Source organism: Mus caroli, chromosome 5, assembly GCF_900094665.2.
Source record: "Mus caroli chromosome 5, CAROLI_EIJ_v1.1, whole genome shotgun sequence".
Lineage (NCBI taxonomy): Eukaryota > Metazoa > Chordata > Mammalia > Rodentia > Muridae > Mus > Mus caroli.
Window position 1 is genome coordinate 68,122,612 of NC_034574.1, and position 27,249 is coordinate 68,149,860.

Sequence of the window (27,249 nt, forward strand, 5' to 3'; positions counted from 1 at the left end):
ACAGATTACACACTCATAGGTAAACCCTGTAAGCTGTAGTGTGGGTTCAGAGACAAGACAAAGGAGACTTGGAGTGGTTTTGGAAACTTCAGAGAGGGAATTGAACTTGACTTGGCCTTGGCTTCCCCACACACTGCTACCCCTTCAGTTCTCCTTTTTCTGAGGCCCTGCATGCCCTTCAAACAGCAGACTATGGACTGCCAGGTCCTAGCTTTGCCTTGGGCTGTGATTATGTGAACACTTCTGAAGAAGATAATGTTCTTTAGTGGCGTAGAACACCTCTCCGCCTCGTTCGCGTGTTTGCATTTAGATGTGGTTGCTAGAAACACCATTCAGTGCGTTAGTGAATTTTGTTCTAAAGTTGCCCAAGACGCTTGGATTTGATCACCCAAGACTGCTATGGCAAGTCTGAAAAGTCCTCTGGAGTCAAGGAGATGAAAATATACAGATTCTTTGAAAGAATCAGGCCCTCAGGGGTTCAGGATCAAAGGTGTGTGGTACAAGGAAAAACCCTCTGTCATCGGGTTATCTCTGTTTGGCTCGTAGGTGGCACACCCTATCCTGGCATGATGGTCGATTCTACTTTCTACAATAAGATCAAGAGTGGATACCGGATGGCCAAACCTGACCATGCCACCAGTGAAGTGTAAGCTTCCTCCTCACCCACGGGCCCATGTCCACACTCCGGGGGTCTGTGGGGTGGCTGCCGTCTACGGGCAGGCCCACACTCACTCTGAGCTCTGCCTCTGCAGCTATGAGATCATGGTGCAGTGCTGGAACAGTGAGCCTGAGAAGAGACCCTCCTTCTACCACCTCAGCGAGATAGTGGAGAATCTCTTGCCTGGACAATACAAGAAGGTTGGTTCGAACCTGTGACAGTGGGCAGGAGGAGGCGGGAAGGAGAGGCTAGTGAGCAGTTATGCCAACAAGCAGAGCTGCTCTGCGCTGTTTGAAAGGAACGCTTTCAAAGGAGGACACGGATTGTGTGATCTTGTGACCAGGGCTTTGGGGAGTGCTCTATAGGACCCCAGTAGCACTGATGAATGAGAGCCCCTCCCCGCCTTTCCACAGGGCTCTCTTTCATCTTAGGTGTGAGACACCTGTAGGCACTTCATTCTCCAGACATCTGAGTATCTGAAGCTACCAAGCAGTTAGAACTCTCAGGACATCTGAGGCCATTAAATTGCTTATTTGAATACACTTAAATCCATTTGAAACTGGTTTTTACCAGCTGACTGGAGGGGACCATCCCAGCTGTTATCTGTGACTCCAGCTGGTTTTCAGTGGCACAGAAAGCATTGTTCAAAGGGACAAATGTAATTTCACGGGACCTAGCCGGAGCTGTAAATGAATGCGGCAATTTTCCACCGAAGCCTTGAGAGGGGAAGCCGCACACTCCCGTGCGATGAATCTCATCTCAGACTAGGCACCGCAGACCGACTCCGTTCTCTTCCCTCTTGAGAGGCAACATCAGTGATTTGCCCTAGAGCCTCCCATCATTTGAGCTGAAAGTTCAGTGTGTCAGTTTTGGTCCCTCAGCACTGGTTTCTCCTCACATTCGTGATGCTGGGATGGTGTAGGAGTACTTTACCTAGGTCAGTGGAAGGTTTTCTGTTGGTGGGAAGAGGAAGACACTGCTGCTAAAACGACAAGTTGTCTGATTCTGTCTGTTTCGGCCGGCGCCGCACACACAGACGGCGAAAAGCTACGTGGTGTGTTGACTTGGGTGTGTGCTTCAGAGGGGCATAGCTAGGTAATTTGTTTTTGTTTGGTTGGTTTTTTTGTTTTGTTTTGTTTTGTTTTTTTGAGACAGGGTTTTTCTGTGTAGCCCTGGCTGTCCTGGAACTCACGCTGTTGAGCAGGCTGGCCTTGAACTCATAGATCTAGTGATCTGCCAGCCTCTGCCTTTGAAGTGCTGGGATTAAAGATGTTCATCATGATGCCCGATTTACGTTTAGGCTTTTTTTTTTTCTTTTTGAATCTAGCCTCCATACAGACTTCCAGTATGGATATATAGCCCCCTTTCCCCCATCAGCATAACCTCGTCACTATTGATTGATTTATTGATTGATTTGTTGTTGCTTTCTTGCTGATGGCCACTTTGACTGGGTGAGTGGCTTTTCTTCTTTCTCCAGTGGCTAAGGATATTGAATGCTTTTTAAAGGATTTATTGAATATTTACATTTATTCTTTTGAAAGCTAAATATTCAGTTTATTAGCCAATTTATTGACTGAGTATTTGTGTGAGTGTGTTTGCTGCTCTTTATATAGCCTGCATACTAATCCATTGTCTGATGTATATTTATATATGTGGCAGAGCTTTCCCCCCAATTCTTTACCTTCTCTTTTCACTTTTGTGACTGTTCCCAAAAAACAAACCACAAAAGCTTTATTATTTCTTTCCTCTTTTATTATTTTATTGTTTTGTTTTGTGGGGTTTCTTTTTTGTTGTTGTTGTTGTTGTCTGAGTTTTTTTGAGACAGGGTCTCACTTTGTGTCTCTGGCTGACCTGGAACTTGCTAGGTAGAACTCACAGAGTTCTTCCTTCCTCTTCCGCCCTAGTATTAGAATCCACCACACCTGGATATTTATTTACTGTTTTAGACAAGGTCTCATTATGTAACTGTGGCTGGCCTGGAACTCTCTAAGTAGATCTAGCTGACCTCAGCAAGGTTCTGCATGCCTCTACTTCCTGGATTGAAGGCATGTGTCACCACACCCAGCTTTACATTCCATTTGATTCTATTTGTCAATTTTTTATGTGTGTGAGACAAGGTCTCACTGTGTAGCCCTGGCTGTCTTGGAACTCGCAAAGATCCTCCTGTCTTTCAGTGTTGGGATTAATGACAAACACCACTTGCCCAGACCCTCTTGCTAGTCCTTGATCATTTCCTGTGCTCTTGGAGTCTGACTCAGAAAGGTCTTGTCTATGTCTACATCTTGAAATTTTTTTCTACTAAGTCTCAAAGCTTTAAGTCTTTCATTCAGGTCTTTGATTCATTTAGAACTGAGTTCTGTTCTTCTAGTTTTCCAAGTTGTTAAATAGGCTGTCTTTTCTCCAGCGTCAGCTTGGCCTCCTATGTCAAATAGGTGGCTATATCTGTGTGCTTATTTATGGATCCTCTATTCTGCTCCATTGATACATTTATTTATAGTTATATAGTTATAGATAAACTAGTTATATATATGATATATATATACATATATATCATATATATATATATATATAATGGCTCTATTGTATAGTTTGAGGTCAGGTATTATGAGTCTGGGGATTATAATATTTCAAGCATTGCTCTACCTATTTGGGGTCTTTTGTCTTTTTTTTATATGAATTTTAGAATTGCTGTTTTAGTTCTGTAAAAAAAAATGTTGAAATTTGTTGGGGATTGTGTTGAAGCCAGGCTTAGAAAGGCAAGTACCATGTTTCTTTTAAATGTAGAAACTAATTAAAAATTATGTGTGTATACATATATATACATGTGCGTACTTATTTATCTAAATACTAATTTTATTTTTAAATTTTAACTTATGGGTGTATGAGCATATGACTGCTTGTATATATATATATATATATATATATATATATATATATATATATATATATTTAAAATCACATGTGTGTGTGTCTGTGAAGGCCAGAAGTGGGTGTGGAAATTTTTAGAACTGGAATAATACAAGGTTGTGAGCCACCTAATGTGGGTGCTGAGAACTGAACTTGTGACCTCTGTAAGAGCAACAAATGCTCTTAACCACTGAGCCATCTCACCAGTCTCCATATGTAAATGTATACCTGCACATGCGCACACCTAAATGTATGTGTAGGTCAGGAAGCAAGAAAGGGGATCGTGAGAAGGGAGGAAGAGAGCTTAAAGGTTGGGGTGGAGAGAGTCATGAAATATATGTGGTAAATTACATGTTCTAAAAGTCTGCATTTATTTTACAGTTTGTCAGTAACATCTGATTAAATGTGTTAAATGAATACTTTCAGAGTTATGAAAAGATTCACCTGGACTTCCTAAAGAGTGACCATCCGGCCGTGGCACGCATGCGGGTGGACTCTGATAATGCGTACATCGGTGTCACTTACAAAAATGAAGAGGACAAGCTGAAGGACTGGGAAGGTGGCCTGGATGAACAGAGACTGAGCGCCGACAGTGGCTACATCATCCCCCTGCCAGACATTGACCCTGTTCCAGAGGAGGAAGACCTGGGCAAGAGGAACAGACACAGGTAACTACAGCCACCTTCCTCGTGCTAGCCTGCAGGGGAGGGCTCAGGGAGACTGAGGCCACCAGGGATGTAAACTGTGCTTGGGCGACAGGTGCATCATTCCAGGGTAGGTCACAAAGGTTCGAAAATACCTCCCATGTGATTCTGAGGTGTCCTCTTTGTTTGGTCGCCAAAGCTGGTGATGAAAAGCTCCACTCTGAGCTCTTTTTTTTTTTTTTTTTTTTTTTGGATTTATTTATTTATTATACGTGAGTACACTGTAGCTGTCCTCTGACATCCCAGAAGTGGGCATTAGACCTCATTAAGGATGGTTATGAGCCATCATGTGGTTGCTGGGATTTGAACTCACGACCTTCGGAAGAGCAGTCGGCACTCTTAACCACTGAGCCATCTCTCCAGCCTCACTCTGAGCTCTTAAACAGCCATGGAGCAAGGAGAACCTTGAGAGAGGCGGGGTTGGGATATGAGGTGCTCCATCAACAGCTTTTAGCCTTGCATGTGGTGCAGAACTAGCTGGGGAGGACTTTCAAACTGCTGATTCACAGGCCTCTCACCCTGTCAGTCTGTCTGTCCCTCCTTCCTCTGGTGGGCTGCCTTCTACTTCTGTTTTGTGTGACGCACAGGGAAGCCACCTCACAAAGGGGAAGGAGTCGGGGTTCTACCCACCTGCAGATGATCGTGAATTTTGAGTATAAAGACTCACATGGACAAGGCACATGGTGACCCAAGGCAGAATATGGAAAAGCCAGCAAGAATCTAGAGAGGGAGGAGAGGTGGGGATTTTTGGCAGGCTGGTGACTTTAGGGATAGTACACCTGACACTTTTGTTTTAAAAATGTTTAGTACACAGCAGCAGTGTGTATACCTCCCAATTAGTGGGTACAGGGGTTGACATTTGCCCCATTCTCTTTATCCAGATTGGTGTCACATAAATCATCATCAGTACACACACACACACACACATTTCTCACCCACTGACTGAGAGCTAAGTAGGAAACACCAAGATAATTCATCCCTAGTGTTCTGCGACACTCTTCCTAAGAACAAGATCATTCATGCTGTGTCTATCATGACCACACGGAAGAGAGTGAACTGTTAAAGAAAGTTAGAGTTGGAGGTATAGAATTCATGTTGGCCATATCTAAGGCCATAGGTTCAAATCCCTGTACTGAAAGAAAAAAGAGAAGAAGAAAAGGAAACCAACAACCGGTCTCAGATTCATTTCATACCCGGCTTTATTCAAATTCAGTTGAATAATAATTGCTAATTTATTGAGCTCTTTATATGTGTATATTTATCAGATTATTATCATATTTAATCATCTCAGAGATCTTTATTTTTACTTTTTATTATGTATATTTTACTTTTGAGATTTTATGTGTGTACAGATCTGTACACCTAAGTATGTGACTGCAACCGGCTTAGTCTGTATGATACTACGTATGTGCACGTTTTCGGGGCTGACCATTTGGTATTGGATAGACAATTTGGTGTATTCTTCCCCGGGGAAGACCCTTTTTCTGGTTATCTGTCGCTCTTGGTTGGTCTAGAGAAGAGGCTGCCTGAGCTCCTCGCTTACCCATTATCGTGCCTATTGGTGCTGTTCTGGTGCAGGTCTTGTGGGCAAGGCTTCTACGCCTTGTGTAAGTGGTAAACTGAAAACTCGGGGTGAACAAGAGGCAGGGGCCTGGCAAGAAGTGAGGGAAGTGTGGGGTCCCATTCTTCTGTTTCCTAAGGTTTTTTTTTTTTTTCCCTCTCTCTCAGTACCTTTTGATTGGCTGTTGCTTGTTCTCTCCCCTGATAGGCTGAGGAGGGAAAGTAGAAACTCTTAAGTCTTGTTAGCCACGCCCACAAAAAAAGACCCGTGGCCAGAAAGGCGGCAAACTGACCTGCGCAGATGGCCCTGTTTTGGTTTTGTGTTGGCTCTGTGCAGCAATGGCCAGTGAGTGGCTGGCTGGCTCAGCCGCCCACTGGCCATGCTCGGCCACTCATGCTTCAACAGGAAAGGACTTTGTGCAAAGAGTCCCGCTGCTTCAGGCAGCCACCCTGGAAATGCAGTCCCGGTAGGCAGTCTGTCCATGACCTTAGCCTTTGCTTTTCAATCCCATCAGCTCACAGACTTCGGAAGAGAGTGCCATCGAGACAGGTTCCAGTAGTTCCACTTTCATCAAGAGAGAGGACGAGACCATCGAGGACATCGACATGATGGATGACATTGGTATAGATTCCTCGGACCTGGTGGAGGACAGCTTCCTGTAACTGACACGCTCAGGGTGTCATCTTCTCCGGGAGCCTCCTCGGGATAACCTTAAGAAAACCACTTCATTGCAATGCAAAAGTTGAGAAGAGGACTTGGGTGATGTGGAGAGAGAAAGTTCCCAAGGCCGAGGGCCTTGGTAAGCCTGTGTGGATGACTGGGATACTTGGATGGAACTTTATCCGTGTTGCCTCTTGCAACGCGTCAGTAGCATCTCAGCGGCGTGTGCGGTTTGGAAATGGATGGACAAGAGAATGACTGGCCACAGAAGACGGGTTTTGTGTGTTTCCAGGGCATGGGTGAGAGTCCCACACGCGCCAACTTGTACTGCAGACAACTCCAGCATTGTAATTATGTAAATAACTCTTAACCGAGGATGGGTTTAGATCTGTGTTAACTCTCCTCTCCGGACCTCTGAAGAGACCACTCAGTCCACCCGTGTGCTTCCTTCCTTCTTGGAACCCGGTACCAGCTGCTGTTGAATTTTCTCATGAAGTACATGCAAAACCACTTTGAACTTTGGAAGGTACTGGAACCGTTGTGTTTTACTGTCTTGTAAGTGTTAAAGAGGCAAAAAGATAAAAACTAACCGACCTTGAGTAGTAGGTTTGGGTCTTTTAGGGAACCCGAGAACTCCTCTGTATCTTGTAATCTGTACTTATAACACTACTACTGTTTAACAAGAATGCTAAATATGTAATCCATAACATGATTTCTTTACAGAGAAAGCACAATTAAAACAAAACCCTTACTAAGTAGGTGACAAGTTTGGCAATTTTTGACATTTATATTAAGTAACACGTTTCTCAATGAAGTATAATAGGTTTAGCGGATTAAAGTTAGGAAACACTAGAGAGCAGAGTATAAGTAGTTATCCAGAAAGTCAAACCTTTTTGTTGTCGTGTTCTAAGCAGTTTCCCTAATCCAAGGCACTAGGAACAGTTAATGACCTCTGAAGTACTGGGATAAGCAAACAGAAACCCAGTGTCCTAAGTGATCTCAGTAGAAAGGCGTACGCCTGAGCCCGGTGTGACTCCTCACGCTGTGTGCGACCTTCTGGAAGAGAATCATTCACGAAAAGGACTCAGATGGGCAGAATGTCCATCAGATGGGACTCAGATGTCTCTCCTGACCAGTGATGACTTGGATGGATCCCGCCCATACCTACTTTTAAAGTCTGACCTTTAAGGATGCTTCAACATCAGCACCTTACTTTTTCTCTCTTGTCTCAGACGAGAAAGAACTGCAAACCCCAAGACCACAATGGTGCTTTTGAATGAAGGCTATGTGGGCATCAGTTTGGCTCTTCCCTTCCCACCGTTAACTGCAGCTACAGTCACTAGCCTCAATGGTGTCAGACCTTTGCACCAGAGATTTGGAATTACAAGGTCTGACGGGAGCAGGAAGCTATATATATAAACTGCCTGGTGTTCTTGAGTAGTCAGTGTTCAGAAACACTGGCTTGGGTTACTGTTGGGGGAGGGCAACTTTGAAACTTGCAACAGGGCTACAAGTCCACCATGCAGGAAGGCTACTGTTTAAGTTCTTGGCTTCATGTCAATAACATGTCAATGCCACGTATGCAGCTATTCCTACCCTTGATTTAAGTTTCCAGGCTTGGCTGAGGCTGAGAAAGCAAACATCTTGACTTGGGAACATCTTCCCGTTCTAGTCAACGTGGGTACCACTTCCCCCTGGATGGGAGAACCTGAGCTCGCTCATCTCAAAGTGTGTCCAGGAATGATGCAAGTCTATGTGTCAGGTCTTTGTGCAACTAGCTCCATATTCGGTGGAGAAGATTTAAAAAAAAAGTTTTCTGGATTTGGGGGCTTTAGGTGGTAGGCTATCAGGAGCATCCGAACTGTCAAAGTGGTTAGTGTGAATTCATTGGCATTCTCTGCCATGTGTCTAATTGCTGACTCTGTATGAATGAAACATGGGCCATGATTACTGCAATCACTGTATTGCTTCCAGCAGGTGATGCTTTGGAAGGCGCAGAAGCAATAACAAGGTACTTGACTACCTACTGGCATAATCTCAATGCAAACCCTAACTTTCCCTTTTCACAGTAAGTGTGAAGACTGAGCCAGATTGGCCAATTGAAAAACAAAAACCTGACTAGAGTCTTTCGAGCCAATTAGACTTGAACTACATCCGTCTTTCTAGACTCGTGGCTCGAGCGGTCTGTTTACCACTCGTTTGCACAGCCTCTGTTTGTTGCTTCTTTTTATTCTGATGTCGCTTGGGGCCTTGCATGACACCATGAAGCTGGATGATGCTTCTCAGACCAGCAGTTTCCCATCTTTAGCTGTACCCACCTCTGAGATTCAATGGGAATACGTTCACTTTTGTTTTCTGAGTCAGGGTCTCTCTACGCAGCCCTGGCTGCCCTGGAACTCACTGTGTAAACCAGGCTAGCCTTGAACTCTCAGAGATCCATTGTCTCTGTACCCCCAGTGCTGGGATTACAGGCATGCACCACCACACTCAGCAGGGATACATTTTTATTTTTAAACAGTGTTTTGACTGTATCCTGATTTTTTTTCTTTCTGGCCTCCTGCAGAGTCCCTGGAAGAAAATTTACCAATCTTTCCTGCTTTCTATTTTTATGATGACAATCAAAGCTTGCCCGAGGAACACAATTTGTGACTTTTTAAAAAAAAATGGTCAATGATGTCCTTAAAAAAAATGTGGTCTGCCAACCTGTACAAAATGGTCCTATATTTGTGAAGAGGGACGTAAGATAAAACGATGTTATACATCGATATGTATATATCTGTTGCTATGTAGACTTGGAGAATACTGCCAAAATGTGTATGACAAGCTGTATCACTGCCTTTGTTTATATTTTTTTTTAACTGTGATATTCCCCACAGGCACGTTAACTGTTGCACTTTTGAATGTCCAAAATTTATATTTTAGAAGTAATAAAGAGAACAATACTGACATGTTCCCAACATGGTGGTGTGGTAAGTGTGTGAGAGCGACTTACTCCATAGGAAGGGTCTTCTAGTACAAGATGGCTTCCAGATACCCCTGTTCATGTTTTGTTTTAAAAAGTGTAAATGGAGATCTTTATATTTCAATAAATGATTTATTATATATGACTTAAAGTTATGAAGGTCTACCACTTCTTTCGCTTTGTTGTTTTTTAGTTTGGTCAGAATGCCACCCAACCCCCCTCCCTAATGTTCATCCTGTTGTTAGTTTGAGGCAGGATCTTGTTGTATAGCTCTGGTTGGCAATGGGCTTTCTGATTCTCCTGCTTCAGCCTCCAAAGTACTGGTATCATAGACATCTAGCACAATGACCATCTTTTCCTCCTCCTTCTCCTCCTTCTCCCCCCCTCCTCCCCCTGCCCCCTCCTCCTCTCCTTTTCTGAATAGACTCACTAGTTAGTAAGCAGTTTTCGGCTTACAGGACAGTTGAGTAGAAACTGGAGATCTCCCATATACCAGTTGGCATCACACATGAGTAGCCTTCCCGTCTCTATGGTAACCTATCAGCATGTACAAGGTTTGCTACAATGATGAGCCTGCATCCAGGCACCATCACCTGTGCTGTGCTTGAGCATCCTCTGTTATGTGCAGATTTATGTGCTTCACATTTGACAGCCTCCTGGTATCTCACCAGATAAATTAGTGCAATTAATTAATGCAGATTATTCTCTTAATAATAGGAAAATAGGCCCCCTGTTTCAGAATAACTCCCAATTTCAGATAGCCAAATGACCTCAGAGTCAGACCGCCTACAGATCCAGGCCTGTATCCTTCAGCACAAGGCTGTTCATTGAGTATTGGCTCCACCTTGGTTCAGCCCAGGAAGGAGCTAGATTCCTGGGAATAATAACACTTCTGTCTAAACAGTAGCTACACAGTTCCATCCTTTAACAGACAATCCTGTCTAATTTATCTGGTCTAGTGTTTTCGTTTTTTTTTTTTTTTAATTAGGGGATTAAAAACTTCTAAATGTACCATTTACACTTCTTTTGAGTCTTGCAATAAGCTTTTAAATATTCCTACAAAGGCAGGGAAGACATCTCATAGGTGTAGAAACGAAGGACCCCAAGACTAATGTAACGATAGCACTAGGATTCGCAATTCCAAATATATGAATCCCACTATTATTTGCATGATGAGTCAGAAAGAAAGCAAGAGATACTGAGAATATCAACATGCATAAGTAGCTTGCCTGGATCCTTTGATTTTTCAAAGACAAGTGATGGACAAGTTCAGCCTGGAGAACTACTCTATGTGTTTGTAATCAGGGCCTTTCTTTTTCAGGCTGAAATACACCAGGTCTAATAATGGCCATTGTGATTTTAATAGTGGCGTGCTTCATGAAAAGCAACTCAGGAAAATGGCCTACCCTATGAGAATCTATCATAAGCCTGGCAATTTCCCTCAGGATAACAGCAACAGAAATGTTTCATCATCTTCAACTCCAAATACACATAAAGGCTAAATCCAACAGCATATAATGGTAGCAGTGTTTATAATAGAGACAATTGTTTCATCTCATAGGAAAATGTCTGTGAAAGTATATGTGTGTTCTTAATTAGCTGTCTATAGCATCCTGTCCCACCTGGAGACATGAGTAGCACCCATGTCCTAAAGTATAATGACTATAACTTCCCAAATAAATTCATATGCCAGTAATGGTCCATCATTCATACAAAGAGGAGGGAGACGCTGAGGACAGATGAGGGGAACATATTTGCTTCCCCTGCCCCAATTCTGGTTTATAGGCTAATTGGAATTTTTAAAAGCTTTGCCACAGTAGCCCGGCAGATGGCATTTTGCTTCATCATTGTTCATGGGTATTAATGACTTCCCCCTGGAGCTTGTGTATCCTGTCTGTTTTGAATTTCATCACATTTCACACCGACTGCTCCAAACAGAATCAGAACCAGGCTTTTCTCTGTGGAGCCTGGGCTGGAGGTTGGTTTGGTCTATGTAAGTTGGAAGCCTGATCAGGATGAAGCTGAAATAAAAGGAGGCTTTTGTGGGTCTGGGCTTGGCTCTTCTGTCGTATCACGCGTGTTTTGTTTAGCTGGCTCTCCCAACGGGCTCCCGGTTGAATCAGGTGTATACAGAGCCACTTCCAGAGTGAATGCATCCTCATGAGTCTGGGATGATTACACCTCTTTTCTTCCTCCCTCAAAAGGCTGGGTTTGGTTTTCCCATGAGAGCACGGTGCTAGGCCAGCCACAGGAAGCCATTTTTAAAATTAATTCCCTCCAAGAATATTTATTATAGAACAGACTCCTCTTTGTGTAATTGATCTCTAAAATGTGTAGGCCTAAATGAGGAAGCTTGCAGACTTTTTTTCCAACCAGCTCAGGATCCAAGGGGACCATTACATCACATAGAACAGCAGGATAGAATGTTGCGGTTGGAGACCACAGGCCTTGCTTGGAGTAATGAGAAGTGTAAGGTAGTGTAAGAACCCAGGGTGCTGCTCGCTGAGTGCTGCTCACTGAATGCTGCTTGCTGAGTGCTGCTTGTTGAGTGCTGCTAGCTGAGTGCTGTTCACTGAGTGCACCCGATGAAGCTGAAGCTTTTCCGCATGTGGGGAATACACATAGGCAAGGTGCTGAGGGCTGGGAGCTGGCAGCTTTGTCTATTTCAGATGCTATCTTTGCTCTAGTTTCAGACACTTCCAAGGCATCTGCATGTCTCTTTCCACACTTATCCCTCCAGTTTTCAACTGTACTGAGCAGGGCATTGGTTTAGGCCCTGAGATTCAGCAATTATTACAGACAATAAAACCGCTGCATCGTGTCTATAGTGCCTCCCCCACAGCACAGGACAGCACTGTTAGAGTTACAAAGGCAGTGTCTCTCTCTGGGGGCAGAGGCTGTCAGGCTTGCTTGCAGCTTATTGTAGAGTCTAGAATTTCTCTTGCAAAAAACAGAGGGACTTTTACGTTAGTGTGTGTGTGTGTGTGGTATGGTGTGTTTGGTGTGTGTGTGTGTGGTATGGTGTGTGTGTTGTGGTGTGTGTGTATGTGTAGGTATGTGTACGTGAGTATAGGTACCTGCAGAGGTCAGAAGTCTTGGATCCACTGATGCTAAGGTTAGAGGCCATTGTGAGCTGCTGAGTGTGACTGGAGCTGAAGTCAGAGGTCATTTTGAGCCACTCAATTGAGTGGGGAGGGAAATTGAACTTGGGTCCTCTGCAAGAGCAGAATACACTCTTAACTAATGAGCCATCTCTTTTGCCAAGACCTGTGTGTTACTCAGGATTCTCTAGAGTCACAGAACTTATGGGATGTCTCTCTCTATAAAAGGAATTTCTTGTAATGACTGACACTCTGTAGTCCAACTAACACAACAATGGGCAGCTGTGAATGGGAAGTTCAAGAATCCAGTAGTTGCTCAGTCCCACAAGGTTAGGTGTTTCAGCTGATCTTATGTGGAAGCTGGAATCCTGACGAAGTAGGTTCCAATAAATGTGCTGGCAAGTAGGTGCAAGAGGGTGAAGAAGAGTGAGTCCATGTATAGGCCTCCAGTAGAAGATGTGGCCCAGATTAAAGGTGAGTAACACTATTCCTGGATTTGGAACTTGCTTTGTCCCAGGCTGGCTTTGAACTCAGAAATCTGCTTACTTTAGTCTCCTGGGATTAAAGGCATGTACCTTACCTGGGCCTAAGCTTTTTAATGGCCACTATGCCTCAAGATCTCCATGTTCAGATCTGGGTCAGAAGTCCATGTCTTCAAGCCTCAAGATATGTTCTCCATTAATGGATGGTCGTTCATTCCAGATGTAGTCAAAGTGACAACTGGGAATAGCCACCACACCTGAATTTCTTTTTTTATTTGCTTTTGTTTTGTCTTTTTTTTTTTTTTTCTAAGAGAGAGTTTACTCTGTGTATCTTTGGCTATCCTGCAAATTAATTTGTAGACCAGGCTGGTCTCAAACTCACAGACATCTGCCTGCCTCTGTCTCCCAGTGCTGAGATTAAAGGTGTGCACCACCATGCTGGGCTTGGATTTCTTAATGCCATTAGTCCTCAGTAGACATGGAGATCAGCACCAGGCTCCCATACAAACGTCAAACTCCCCAGTGCCTCATGTAAGGCAGAGCAATATCTGCACATAACCTATGCACGATTTCCTGTACACTGCAGAGCATATCTAGTGTAGCTACTCATTGCAGTGTAAGTCCTGTGTAAATAGCGGTTGGACATTATCATTAAATAATGATAACAACACAGAAGTCTAGGCATGCTTTAGTGCAATACAACTTACCCAGAGCAAGAGTGGCCATGCCCAACCAGTCCTGAAGAGACAGAGGGAGGGGGCACATCTGTAAAGGGGCAGAAAGCTACTGAGGGGTATGCCTGTCATGGTTGGTTAGATCTGTGTGTATGGAAAGCCCATAGATCCAGAGGGCAGACCATATGCTGTGATTATTAATAATCTACATATATTTGGTTAGTTTACTTACAAATATTTTATGTTTTTGTTTGTTTGTTTTTTAATTTTGTGTTTGAGCCAGGGTCTCACTATGTTGCCAGGGTTGACCTGGAACTCACTAAGTGTCTCAGCCGCCCAAGTGCTGTGATCACGGCTATACAGTCACCTTGGGCTAATGGCATTTGAATGTGTGTGTGTGTGTTTTAATTTATACTTGTTTCTACTTTATAGAAATGTAATTGACCTTATATACTGACACCTTGTACCCCCGTGTGCAAATCCTTTAAAATCTCTATTCTGCATCTAGATTAAAACCTGGCATTTGTTTTTCTGGATCTGTTTTACGTTGCATAGCATAACGACTTCCAGTTGCACCCATTTCGACCCAGATGTCATATTCGCACTGTTTTCATGGCTGCATAAAAATTCTGTTGTTCGCATGCACATTTCCTTTATCTCTCTGTTGACGGATGTCTAGGTTGGTTCATTTCCTGGCTTTTGTAAATAGTCCCGCAGCACCTTGCGCATGTCTTATATTGTTGTTGTTGTTTGAGACAGGGTTTCTCTGTGTAGCTCTGGCTGTCCTGGAACTTACTCTGTAGACCAGGCTGGCCTGCAACTCACAGAGATCCACCTGCCTCTGCCTCTTAAGTTCTGGGATCAAAGGCATGCGCCACCATGCCCAGCCTTGTCCCGCTTTTACAATTACATTTCATTTATTTGTTTGGTGTCTTTCTGTCTGTCTCTCTGTGTGCCTGCAGAGGTCACAAGGTCACAGGATGCCTAGATATCTGTTCTCTCCTCTCACTCTGTGGGTCCTGGGGATTGCACTCAGGTCACCATCTGGCTTGGCAGGTGACCCACTGAGATGTCCATCATGCTGTTCTCAAACTCACAGCAATCCTCCTGCCTCAGCCTACTATGTGCTGGGGCTATGGGCATGTGCCACCACACTTGGCTTAAATATTTGACCTAATTCTCCATTGAAGCTACTTGAACTTAGAAAGATTATACACTGCTAAGGCATAAAATACATATCGGGATATTCAGGCTATTTGCTCTTGAAGAAGATTAAGTAATTTGCATTTTCGTTAAAAATGTCATTGTCTTGTAAATTATTAGATTAATGAGCACTAAATTCCTGATAACCTTCATTCTTTTCTTCTTCTTCTTTAATATTGGATGGTGTGTAATGTTGTCCTCTTGCGCATTTGTGGTATTGACCATTGTGTGCTCCGCTTTTTTTTTTTTTTTGAGACAGGGACTTGATTTGAAGCCCAACATAGCCTTAAACTTTTGGCCATCCTCCTGCCTCAGCCCCTCATGTATTGCAAGTCCAGGTGCAACCATCATCCCTGACTTGCTGTCTCAGTTTTTAATTGGTGGTTGTGACTTGAGCTTGATCAATTTTATGGATCGTTTCAGCTTTTGGTTTCAATATTTCCCTACCCCCAGATCTTTGTCCCATTTCTATTTAACTGACTTTCCTTATTTATTATTTCTTCTGCCCATTTCTGCTCTAGTTGGCTCTTTTTGTCTTCCAGCTTCTTGAGGTAGATCTTCATTTATTGGAGATTATAATTCCTGCTAATCTTGGGATTTTGTTTTACAGATTTCCCCCTAAAGCATTATTTTAGGAACGTCTTACAAATCCTGCTTAAATACAGTACCATAAATAATTTGAAGTATTATCACAGTACAAAGAAAGGCAATGGCCTTCCAATAGGCTGGGAGAAATGGAAGAAAAGCTTTAGAACTGGGTGTTGAAGGCAGAGAAGGAACCAAAAGAACAACTAAGCCAGGGTTTGTTTGTTTGTTTGTTTAAGGAAAAGGACAAAATCATGAGAGTAAATGTTTGCGATGCTATTAGCAAGATGAGATCTGGAAACGGATTCTCACATTTCAAAGGTGCTTCTCCTGAATCCAGAAAAATGAAATAAAATCCACCGAAGTCACTCGTGAAGTCACTCGTGAAGTCACTCGTGTACTGACCATCAGAGCATTTGTTTGCTTGCGTCAGGGTTTTGTGTCGCTGGGTTAGCTGAGGATGACCTTGGACTCCTAGTGGTCCTGCCACCCCCTCCCAAGTGCTAGGATCATAGGTGTTTGCTGCCATGCCTGGTTACATGCTTTGTTCTAAACAAAACACAACATGCTTTTCCTCACTTTTACATTTCTGTTATACATCAGATCTCACCGTGTAGTCCAGACTGGCCTAGAACTTGCTATGTAGATCAGGTTGGCTTTGGACCAAGTGTTAGGATTGAAGACTGTAGTTTTTTGTTTCGTCTTCCAATAGGTAGAAAATTCAAAGTGTCTTTTTTTTTTCTTTTTAAACATAATATCTTAATCTGTTCTTTGAGAAGTTTATGCATGTCTGTAATGTATTAATGATCATATCAACCCCTATCACCCCTTCAACTCAACTCTCCCCCTCCAAGTCCCCCAAGATACCCCCAAAACATCCTCTCCAGTATTTCTTCTGTCAGTCTGGTAGTTCTTAGGACCACAGCTAACAATGGAGTGTCCCCTATACACCTACATTTTATTGTGAAGAACTTCAAACATAGAGAAAGTTGAAGAGCTTACCAGCCAGTTTGTGAAGTAGACAGCAACCACCCAGAGCAGTGGTCCTCACCTAACGCTGCGACCCTTTTAATACAGTTCTTCCTGTGGTGGTGATCCCCAGCTATAAAACGATTTCCATTGCTACTGTATAACTGTAATTTTGCTACTATTATGACTCATAATGTAAATATTTCTGGACAGAAAGGTTTCTCAGGTTGAGAAACACTGACCTTAAGTTGTATTGGCCTCTTATCCAAATCTTGGTTGACCAAGAAGATGGGAAAGAACATCAGAGGTAGGGCAGTTTCTGGTTCCCAGCGCTTCTGGAATGAAGTGCCTGGGTGGGCTTGGGTGGTGACTGTTTTCATCAGGCTTGTGAGTTTTTAGAATATGAAGTAAAGTTTCAGAATCCCTTTGGCTCACCGAGATGGTTAGCTTGCCCTGATCCTGGTTCCAAATAAGCAAGCACTGTTCAGCTTCAATTCCTCTTCAGACGCTGGGCATCTAGGTTCTGATGGGAGCAACTTGGCCAGAGTGTGCAGAGAGGCGAGCTTCAGCATGGAACACAGCACACAGTGGCCTGTGTTTGGGTTATGCGACAACCGAGGGCCAGCCCCTTGCTCAGGGTGCTCTAAGCCAGTGACTTGAGAGTGGAGGAGAATCTTCCTTCATCCTTCCAGCTGTGAGAAAGGGTGGGGCCCAGAGGCACTGTCAGAGTTGACAGCTGTGGTCCTTCACTTTTGCACCCATGAGTCTCAGCAGCTTCACCTTAGCTGGCATCCTGCTGCGATCTGTGACCTTTTGGGACCAAGTAGAGTTAGAAGAAAATGCTCTGGGGAATCTAGAATTGTCTCCTGGGCCCCTTCCGTCACCATCTTGCTCTTGTACTTTGACTGGCAGGCCTTTCCTCTCAGCATCTTTAACTGTCCTGAGCGTTCTGTGGAAATTCCACATCCTTGAGTAACAATAGCACCTCTTAGCTGGAAAAGACCATTCTCTTTTGTTTCACTTCTCCTCCTCCTCCTGTATTACCTTCCTTTCCAAAACATTTATTCTGTTGTGTTTCCCAACCACTGTGCTGAGAACAATAGTAATTGAGAGTCTAGTGCGGAATTTTTATAAACTGGAAACTGAATTTAAATGAAGGCCGAGTTAGTCAATACCTAAGCAGTCCTGAAACATTCTAACTAGGATAACTGTGAATTGAACTTGTGTGCATGCGTGCACATGACAGGGAGTCTTTTTTTTTTTTTTTTTTTTTCTTTTGAGACAGGGTTTCTCTGTGTACCCCTGGCTGTCCTGGAACTCACTCTGTAAACCAGGCTGGCCTCGAACTCAGAAATCCGCCTGCCTCTGCCTCCCGAGTGCTGGGATTAAAGGCGTGCGCCACCACGCCCGGCCAGGGAGTCTTTTTTTGACTGAGGTTTGTTTGTTTGTTTCCTGAGTGTAGAGTTTTGTGTAGATTGCAGTAGGGGAAACCCAGCCAGGCTAGTTCCTTGTAGCTCCTTTGCTACAGATCAGACCAGGAGAGTATGCCTGATGCTCTCCACCTGGGACCATGAATACGGTCTCCTTGACTGTTCTGTTCTCTTGAGAGGCCTGCTTTGTTGGGAAAGGTCAGCAACAGATCAGATGGCTAATGAATATGAGTGAGTATGCTTATTATATGCAGACTCCCATCACTTTCAAAAATACTATTTATCCTTAGAAACTTCCATACAATATATTTGATATATATATATATATATATATATATATATATATATATATATATTTGATCATATCTATCCAGTACTACTATTTAAACATTTAAACAACAACAACAACAAAGATTTATGCTGGGTCTGCTCTGCTGGTTGTTGCCTTTAATCCCGGTGTTTGGGATGCATGTGTAGAAGGATTTCTGGTCTACATAGTGAGCTAGCCTGGGCTATATAGCAAGCACCAGTCAGCTAGAGCTACATAGTAAGCTCCTGTCTCAAAAGTATTACCTTTAAAAATTTTAATTGTATGTATGTGTGTGGGTATGCGCATGTGGCTGCAGGTGCCTTTAGAAGTCACAAGAGCTGGGGTTCCAGGTATCTGTGAGTTGCCCCTGAAGTAAAAAGCAGTAAGCAGTCTTAACCACTGACCCCGATCTCCAGGCCTCCTGTTGTTACATTTTATATCAGTTTTATGACATCACACAAAGTCATTCTGTTTTATTGTCATGTTACTGGTGGGACTGGAAATCAAACACAGGACCTTGGCAGGGAAGGCATGATGACAGGAACTGAGATGCTTGGTCTCAGTGCACTGTCAGGAAGAAGAGAGTAGACAGGAAGTGAGGCTAGTTTATAGAGCCTCAAGCCTTTAGCCTAGTGTCGCACTTCTTCCAGCGAGGCTCTACCTACCAAGTTTGGACAGTCTTCCCCGACAGTGCCACCGGCTGGGGCCAAGTGCTCAAGCACATGAGCCTACAGGGATGCTTTCCTGTCACTGTCAGTCCACATTGGAAATACTAAGAAAAGGAACTAGTTGTGGCTACGCACTTGGGATTGGTTGCAGGCTTAGGGATTGGTTGCAGGCTTAGGGATCGGTTGCAGGGTTAGGGATCGGTTGCAGGCTTAGGGATCCGTTGCAGGGTTAGGGGTCAGTGGTTTGATTCTCAGGCACCTTAGGAAAGCTGCATAGAAGAGAAGATACAAACAACTGTGGTGGCAAGTCTAGTCCCGAGTAGATGCTGTATGGGATCATGATGACATTCAAACAAACAACGAACCAACCAAACACACAAACCGAACCAAACCTACAACAGAGACGAACTGGGAAAGATGCAGTCAGAGCAGGAGCCCACCTCCAGATACAAAGCTCTTTCTATGAAAGCATCTACACTCACCAAATCCTTCTCTTCTTGTCTCCCTCCATGGCCTTATTCCAGACCGTCTCTTGTCTTTGTCTCTGTCTGTCTCTGTCTCTCTCTCTAACAGACTACTATACATTTATTTTATGAGACCTTTTTATAGGCATGCCATTCTTCTCTTTTTAAAAAACCTTTTTATTGATTGTGAGTTTCACATCATGTACCTCACTTTCACTCATCTCCCCATCCTTTTGTATCTGCCCCATGCCCTGCAACACAATAAAATAAAACAAAACAAAATATATAAAAAACCTCTCATCTGAGAAGCTGTAGAGCGTTACAGTGTGTCCCACAGTACATTCTTTTGCCTACACATCTCTATTTGCAAATGTTCATTGTGATGAGTCATTGGTCTTGTGCAAGGTCTCTGACTTGTAATACTATATCAATGCTGGATCCTCACAGGGACTCTTCTTGGATGTCCTGTTGTTGCCCTGTGTCATGGAGATCCCACAGTTTTGAATCTTCAGGACTGGCCCTTTTATGTGCTCCAGCAGTTCATAGATGAGGCAGATGCTGCCCCAAGAATGGACAACTCAAGACCTTGGATTTAGGCCTGGGAGGTAGCTGAGTTGGCCAGCTACTCAGTTCTCCTGCACCTATACCACCAGAGCTAGCTCACCCAATGCTTTAGTTGACAAGGGGGTAAGGTCAGCTCTCCTGCTCTCTTGCCCTGGGGGGCCATCTCGCCTGCACCCACACTACCAGAGTTAGCCCAGTGGAGGTGTGGGACCTGCTCTCTGAAATGCTGTAGCTGGTGAGGAGCTGGGTCAACTCTCCTGCTCTAATGACCTAGGAGTCAGCTCTCCCAAAGGTGTCAAGAATGAAGGAAGGGGGTTAGGCATCTTTCCTGTGCCCATGCCATTGCACAGCAGATGAATGGCAGGGCCAGCTCTACTGGCCACTCACTCTACTTTTCTGCAACCAGGGCCAGTGGCCTAGGTGAGGTGCAGGGTCTACTTTCCCAAAGGCTGCAGCCAGTGGGAAGTAGAGCCAGCTCTCCAGGGGGCTGTAGGGCCAGCTTTGCATAGCCCTTGGACATCAATGTGGTCCCAGGTGGCAGCCCAGATCAGGGATAGCTGCATGGCCTTTAGTGGTAATATGAGCCACAGATATTGACACAGACCCCTGGTGCTGCATGGCCACAGACCCAGACATGGCCCTCAGTGACAGCAAGGGCTGGGACTTCACCCATGGACTCAGGTGGCAGGACTGGCTCCTCACAACAGACTATTCCTGTATTCCCTCCTGTCTCCAGTTCCATTTCCCTTCACAATGGTCAAACTGTTCTGCTTCTCTTTCTGCCCCATCTCTCTAGCACACACTTGCACATTGTAGTGCCTCCTACTGCGGGTGATCCGCATGACTGGTGGGTCTCTGGGTGTCTGTCTTCACCCACATCATGGGGTTGCAGGAGTTTTCCTCTTTCTCTGTGTTTCACACCCTTGCCTTGGTGTCTTAGTGTTACTATTGCCATGACAAAACACTGTGACCCAAAAGCAAGTTGTGCAGGAAAAGGTGTATTTGGCTGTCACCGTTCATCATTGAAGGAAGTCAAGAGAGGAACTCAAGCAGAGCAGTGACCTAGAGGCAGGGCCTGATGCAGGAGCCATGGAGGGTGCTGCTTACTGGCTTGCTCCTCATGGCTTGCTCTCCTTGCTTTCTTACAGAACCCAGGGCCATCCATCTGAGGAGGACCCTGCCCATAATGGCTTGGTACCTCTCCCATAAATCACTAATTAATAAAACGCCGTGCAGGCTTGCCCACAGTCTGATTTCATGGAGACATTTTCTCAGTGGATGGAATTCCCTCATCCTGATGACTCTAGCGTGTGTCAAGTTGACATAAAACTACCCAACATACATGTGTAGCATGCCTGTCTTAATGTATTAGCCCTAATCCATCATATGGAAGCACACCCAACCAAACACGGTTCTATTTCTTGAATGATGTTAGATTTGATTATACTTCTTATGCCCAGTGCCTCTTTAGCTCCTTCACATCCCTCAACAGATCATCGATGAAAGGTCCTTCATGACAGATAGACAGGATGGGTATTTTAACTCACTTGGTTCTCATAAGTTGAATTTTACTGGTGTGCTGCAAACGGGCTCATTGATAATTTTTCTTCATCTCTGTGAAGCTCTGGCAGATTCTATTATATTCTTGTGTCTGGAACAAGGACAATGCATTTAGGGTATCAGAGGACTAGACATAATAGTCAGGAGTAGATCCTCGTGGGTCCTGAATTGCAAATTGTTAAAAGTTCCACAAGGGGTTGCTAGAGAGCAGCAGAAACTCCAAGAATGTTGAAAAGTGTTCTCTTTTGGCCACATCCTTGTTTCCTTTGTCTGGGTGGGAAGTAGACATTTTCCTCCTGTTGTGCTAATGTTTACTTAGTGGGCCTGGCTTATCTCTAGTGCATCTTTACACCAGTCCTTTAAACTCCTCTCCATTGTTTAAGGGAAGTCCCAGCATAGCTCCCAGTCTTCAGCTCCTTGAAGGTCACCAATGCAATGCTCAAGATGGGTGGAGAGGAATAGGGCAGGCTCATGTACTTCACACTCGGTGAGCACATCTTTATGTCAAGCCTTTGCCAAAGAATGTGGCTACATGGAAAGAGAGTTTAGAAAATGCCATGGCTTCTAGGTTGACCAGAACCTCCAGGGCATCTTTGGGAGGGAGACCAGGCTGCAAGTCAGCCTACAACTCATTGTTAAAGGGAGCTATAATAACACAGTGTACACACACACACACACACACACACACACAGAGATGGATAAATATGCACATACACGTATTTGTATATGAATTCTTTCTCCAAAATTTTATGAAGGAACTTTGTACTAAATAGGGATGTGTACCCCACACAGCTGAAAGACCAGAGCTTTCCAAGTTCTGAAATCACTCAATTATCCTTACTGGATTGTAATCACAATGGACACTATTTTTGTAGCTCTTTTCAATATGTGGAATTAATATTCCCTTGGAATCCAGAGATATTCAGCTGCTAATAGAGCCCCAGGGGGCATCTGGGTATTAACTTTGATAGTTGCAGCCCTAGCTCAAGACCCTGAAAGGAATGTGGACATTTTCCCTGATTTGTTTTTTAGCACATTAGCCTGACCTGATGTGTTCTTTTCTGTGTGTCCCTGCACAGTTGCATTCTAGAATTCACCATCTTGTTTGATTGCCGTGTGAATAATATATTAGATATATTAGGTCTCAGTGCTACCATGAAATCTGAAGTTGTTTTCCAAGTGCCAGAGATGCAGAAAACACCTTTCTCTCCATTCCTCAGCCTTACAGAACAGCAGCTATTCTCAAGGTTACTCCCTTTTGCTTTATGATGAAATCTGGAGTCCCAGTCATGAGGCCTCAGCTCCAGGGAGGTAATAAAGACAGGTAGGAGAGTAACAGGACACATGCCTCAGGCTCCCTCAGAAGCTGGCTTTTAGAAGTCTCATTCAACAACTTCCATTTTCTCATTTGCAAAGGGTGCCGGGAAGTGTAGTTTCTTCCCTTCCTTCCTTCCTTCCTTCCTTCCTTCCTTCCTTCCTTCCTTCCTTCCTTCCTTCCTTCCTTCCTTCCTTCCTTCCTTCCTNNCTCCCTCCCTCCCTCCCTCCCTCTCTCTCTTTCTTCCTTTCTTTCTTTTTTAAAGATATATTTATCTATTATATGTTAGTACACTGTAGCTGTCTACAGACACCCCAGAAGAGAACATCTCAGATCTCATTACAGAAGACTATGAGCCACCATGTGGTTGCTGGGATCTGAACTCACGACCTTCAGAAGAGCAGTCTGAGCTCTTAACCGCTGAGCCATCTCTCCAGACTGGAATTGTAGTTTCTTAGTTGAATGCACAGAGACCTTTTCTAACATAGGTAGACCCAAGATAGATGGATATAGGGTAGGTAATCAGAAACCTCTACTATGTGCAATAATTCCATTTTTGATACCCACAGAAAAACAGAGATTAGATGAGAAAGTGCAAGAAGGCTTCAGCATTCTGCTTTGTATTGTCTTCCTGTTCACTGGTAGTAGAATCCCCAGACCTCCCTTCCCTTCATATTTTTAGGCTTCTGTAATGATTTGAATATGCTTGGGCCATGGAAAGTGGCATTATTAGAAGATCTGACCTCATTGGAGGAAGTGTATCACCACGAAGGTGGGCTTTTCCTATGCTCAGATTCTGCCCAGTAGGGAAGAGATGCTCCTCCTAGCTGCCTACAGAAGACAGTCTCTCCTGGTTGTCTTCCAACCAAGATGTAGAACTCTCAGTTTCTTCAGTACCACGTCTGCCTGGATGCTGTCATGGTTCCTGCCATGAGGATAATGGACTAAACCTCTGAACCTGTAAACCAGCACCAATGAAATGTTTGCCTTTATAAAGAGTTGCCTTGGTCATGGTGTCTCTTCACAGCAGTGGAAACCCTAAGACAGCTTCCTTTACCATCTACACACTCATGGTTTCTTATGCTGCTCTCTTCTGAACTATAAACTCACAGAGCCAGTTACTGGCTTAGGAGACCTAGCAGGATCTTCAAATTCAGGAAGTCCTCCAAAGAGTGCTAAGATATGGTCTTCTGATATGCATACCCAGCTCTCAAGCCTGGTCCTGGGTATTGCTCTGATTTCCTCTCATAACTCCTTGCATCCTTCGGGTTCGGTTTCCAGGTCACTCCTGCATCCTACCTTCACTCCAGTCCCATGACCAAGATTAAGTACAGTTTCCCATTCATCCAGAGAGCTGCCCCAGCCTCTGCAGGTCAAGGCTTTATATTCCCTTTCTTTCTTTCTTTCTTTCTTTCTTTCTTTCTTTCTTTCTTTCTTTCTTTCTTTCTTTCTTTCTTTCTTTCTTTCTTTTTGTGTGTGTTTTGTTTTGTTTTGAGACAGGGTTTCTCTGTGTAGCCCTGGCTGTCCTGGCACTCACTTTGTAGACCAGGCTGGCCTCGAACTCAGAAATCTGCCTGCCTCGGCCTCCCAAGTGCTGGGATTAAAGGCGTGCTCCACCACCACCTGGCTATACTTCCCTTTCTTATACATCCTCCACACATCAACTAGAGAAATGGCCATTTTAAAAAAACATACAACCAGTACTGTTGCTTCATGACTCAAGGCTAACCAGTGGCTTCTTATTGTCTGTAGGGAAAGTCCAACTCAATCAGGAGTAAGTGACTCTGCTCCCACTGCTGTGTGCCTCTCTCCCTTCATTCTGGTCGAGCTGCCTGCTTCTCTTCTAACTACTGTAATACATTCTTTGCTATTCCAGGCCTTGGCACATGGCCTTCTCTCTGCCTGGAATGTTCTTTTCTCTGAGTGCCACCACATCTTTGTTTAGCGAGTCATACTGCTTCCCCCTTTCCCTTGAGATAAACTCATAGACCCCCTAAACCATGCCTTATTACAGAGCATCCCCACAGCTCGCTGCCTTTGTCTTTCAAATGCTCATCCATCTTCTGATTGCTGGCTGGGCTGTGGGTTTCACGAGGCCAGTCTTTTGGTGTCTCTAGTGCCCGTGATGACGCCCGGCATCTGTGCATACAGTGACACGGACCATCAATCATTTACCCTTAACTCAAAAACGTTTGTTGAAATTCTTGTCCTCATTCACGGCTCAGCTGCTGAAACGAGCGGGGTTAAACGACTCTGTCTTAATTCACAGGAAGAATCCTGTTCTTTCATCCATCTTTGGCTATCCTGGGTGTAAGGCAGGAGAGGGATGCTAGAGGAGTTCCTGTAGAAGCAGCTGACTAGGTGCCTCCCTGGAGTGAGACAGGGCTTCTCGAGCTAGGGCATTAGGAACCCCATAGCTTAGCATTGGGAGGGACAGGAGAGGAATGAGAGGGAACCAGTCAGAGCACCCCAACTCCAGCTCTCATTGGCAATTCCACTTCCAGCCTTATCCTGGGCATTCTCTAAATGAAATATGAGACGAGTCATCTCAGACAACTTTTAAGCAATTAGTTCCCCTTTGTGCAGCCTCCTTGGAGACAAGAGAAACAATCTGGAAATCTGTCCCAGGTTCTTCCACCTACCCTCTGCCCTTTCCCTACCATTTTCCCACCTCCATGCTCTAGCCCCTCTGCTGGCTTGTTCTCATTGGGATCTTCATGTGCTAAGTTAAACATGATTATATTCATCTTCCTTCAGGCTCCTGGATTGGGCCATGGTGGTAGCTAGGTGGTGTGGTGGCCCTGTGAGCTGTGGCCTGTCAGTTTCCAGAGGCATTGAACATGAAGAACTTGGATATATTGAGAAAGCAGGAAGGGGCTCTCACAATCAATCCTATTTGCATTTGGTGCTGGAGACTGGACCTGGAGCCTTGTGCATGCTAAGTATGTTCTCTACCTTTGAGCTACATACTCTTAGCCTCCTAGGCTAAAGCTTTGTGTATCAAGATAAATAAAAATATAGTTCCCTAAAATTGCCTTTACTTAATACACACACACACACATACACACTCACCATTGCACCACATACAGAATAAGAATTATGAGGGGGAGATCTGAGAGTGCCACACCACCAGCTGCTCTCTGTGGTCAACAGCCATGGCTTATGGCCAGTTGACAGCCTCAGCATCACTTGACAGACAAGCACTACTTTGTCCTACAGAGTTAGCCCAGGAGCGATGCTAAATTGCTATCACAGACTGCATTCTGTGGGCCTCTTTGAACACCTGGACTTCTCAGGAGCAAGCCTGTTCTCTTCCTGCCTTATCTGCAGGAGAGCTGAAGATGAATGAGGAAGCAGGATTCTTCCAGTGAGATCTGTGACCTTGAGTGGCCAGGAGTGGTGGTAGCTGGTTGAGTCCACGTAGTCCCAGGCCCAGTGGCTTACCTGAACAGGTACTGGACCCCAGACATGGGAGACCTTTGGAGCATCTTTCCTTTTCTCTCCGAAGCTGCATACTGACCACAAGAGGGAAGCATCACACCAAATTCGTCCTTGGTCAACCTGCTCTTTGTTCTGGCTTTCCAATTGTCATCTAGGCGGAAGGCAGGTGAGCTTCCGCTGGCAGGAGACTGCTGCTTAGCCAGGGGGTCAGGTCTGCCTGGGGTCTTGAGCACAGCCTTCTAGCCAGGAGGTGCTTTGTGAATAGTCCTCACCATTGATGAACAGCCGGCGTTTAGTCTAATATTGATATTAAATAAAGCACGGAGAAAGATAGGTCTGGGGAAATTCTTAGATTCTTAAGATTTTTCAAATGTTGAAAATACTTAGAATCGAAGGATCAGCTTCCAGGATTGGCCCTGTGATGTGTCCTGAGTGGCGTGCTTTTAGATGGGGTTTTTAGACTCACCTACTGTGTGACACACCTACTCCTTCCTGTCTAGATTCCAATGCTGCCTGCCATGAGAATGAAGCTAGAGACTGTGGACCAAAGTGCTGAGTCAGGAAGGAGACTGCGGGTGTCCTCACGATGCAAGCCAAGTGAGCGCAGTCAGTGTACCTAAGGATTGCCCCATGCTGAGAAGGTCTTCCCAACGGATGTGTGTGTGTGTGTGTGTGTGCACATCACAAAATAGCAAAATTACATTTAAATCTTAGTTCAATTTAGAGTCTAGTAAGAGGGTGCACATGGGCAAGCCCTGTGACTCCAGAGTTGAGAAGGGAGGTAGAGAATTTATAGTTACCCTGAAGGACATCATAACACCTATCTAAAAAGAAGGAGGCAGAAGAGGAGGAGGAGCAGAAAGGAAGGGAGGAAGGAAGGGAGGACAGAAGGAAGTTAAGAAAGAAATGGGCTCATCACAATATTCCCAATTTAAAACCAAAGCCCTGGAATGTGCTTACCTCTAGGAAAACCAAACCAGGCTCAGGGCAGCATGGGTCTCCTGGGACCTCTACCCGAGCTTTCTGATCAC

General features: G+C 44.5%; 1 protein-coding gene across 6 annotated transcripts in view; it reads left to right on the forward strand.

Annotated features, from left to right (window-relative positions):
* The window catches only part of Pdgfra (platelet derived growth factor receptor alpha), a 45,941-nt gene extending 36,338 nt beyond the window's left edge, over nt 1–9,603 (forward strand). For 4 of the 6 annotated variants that reach the window (XM_029477990.1, XM_029477989.1, XM_021163795.2 and 1 more), the window contains exons 20-23: nt 547–646; nt 753–858; nt 3,992–4,233; nt 6,345–8,904. In XM_029477990.1, coding sequence (XP_029333850.1) covers nt 547–646; nt 753–858; nt 3,992–4,233; nt 6,345–6,492 — 596 coding nt within the window. In that variant the 3' untranslated portion in view covers nt 6,493–8,904. Of the gene's footprint in view, nt 1–546; nt 647–752; nt 859–3,991; nt 4,234–6,344 lie in introns of all 6 variants that reach the window. The other 2 variants (XM_021163796.2, XM_029477987.1) reach the window with 1 other exon arrangement.
* Nucleotides 9,604–27,249: the final 17,646 nt, after the last annotated feature.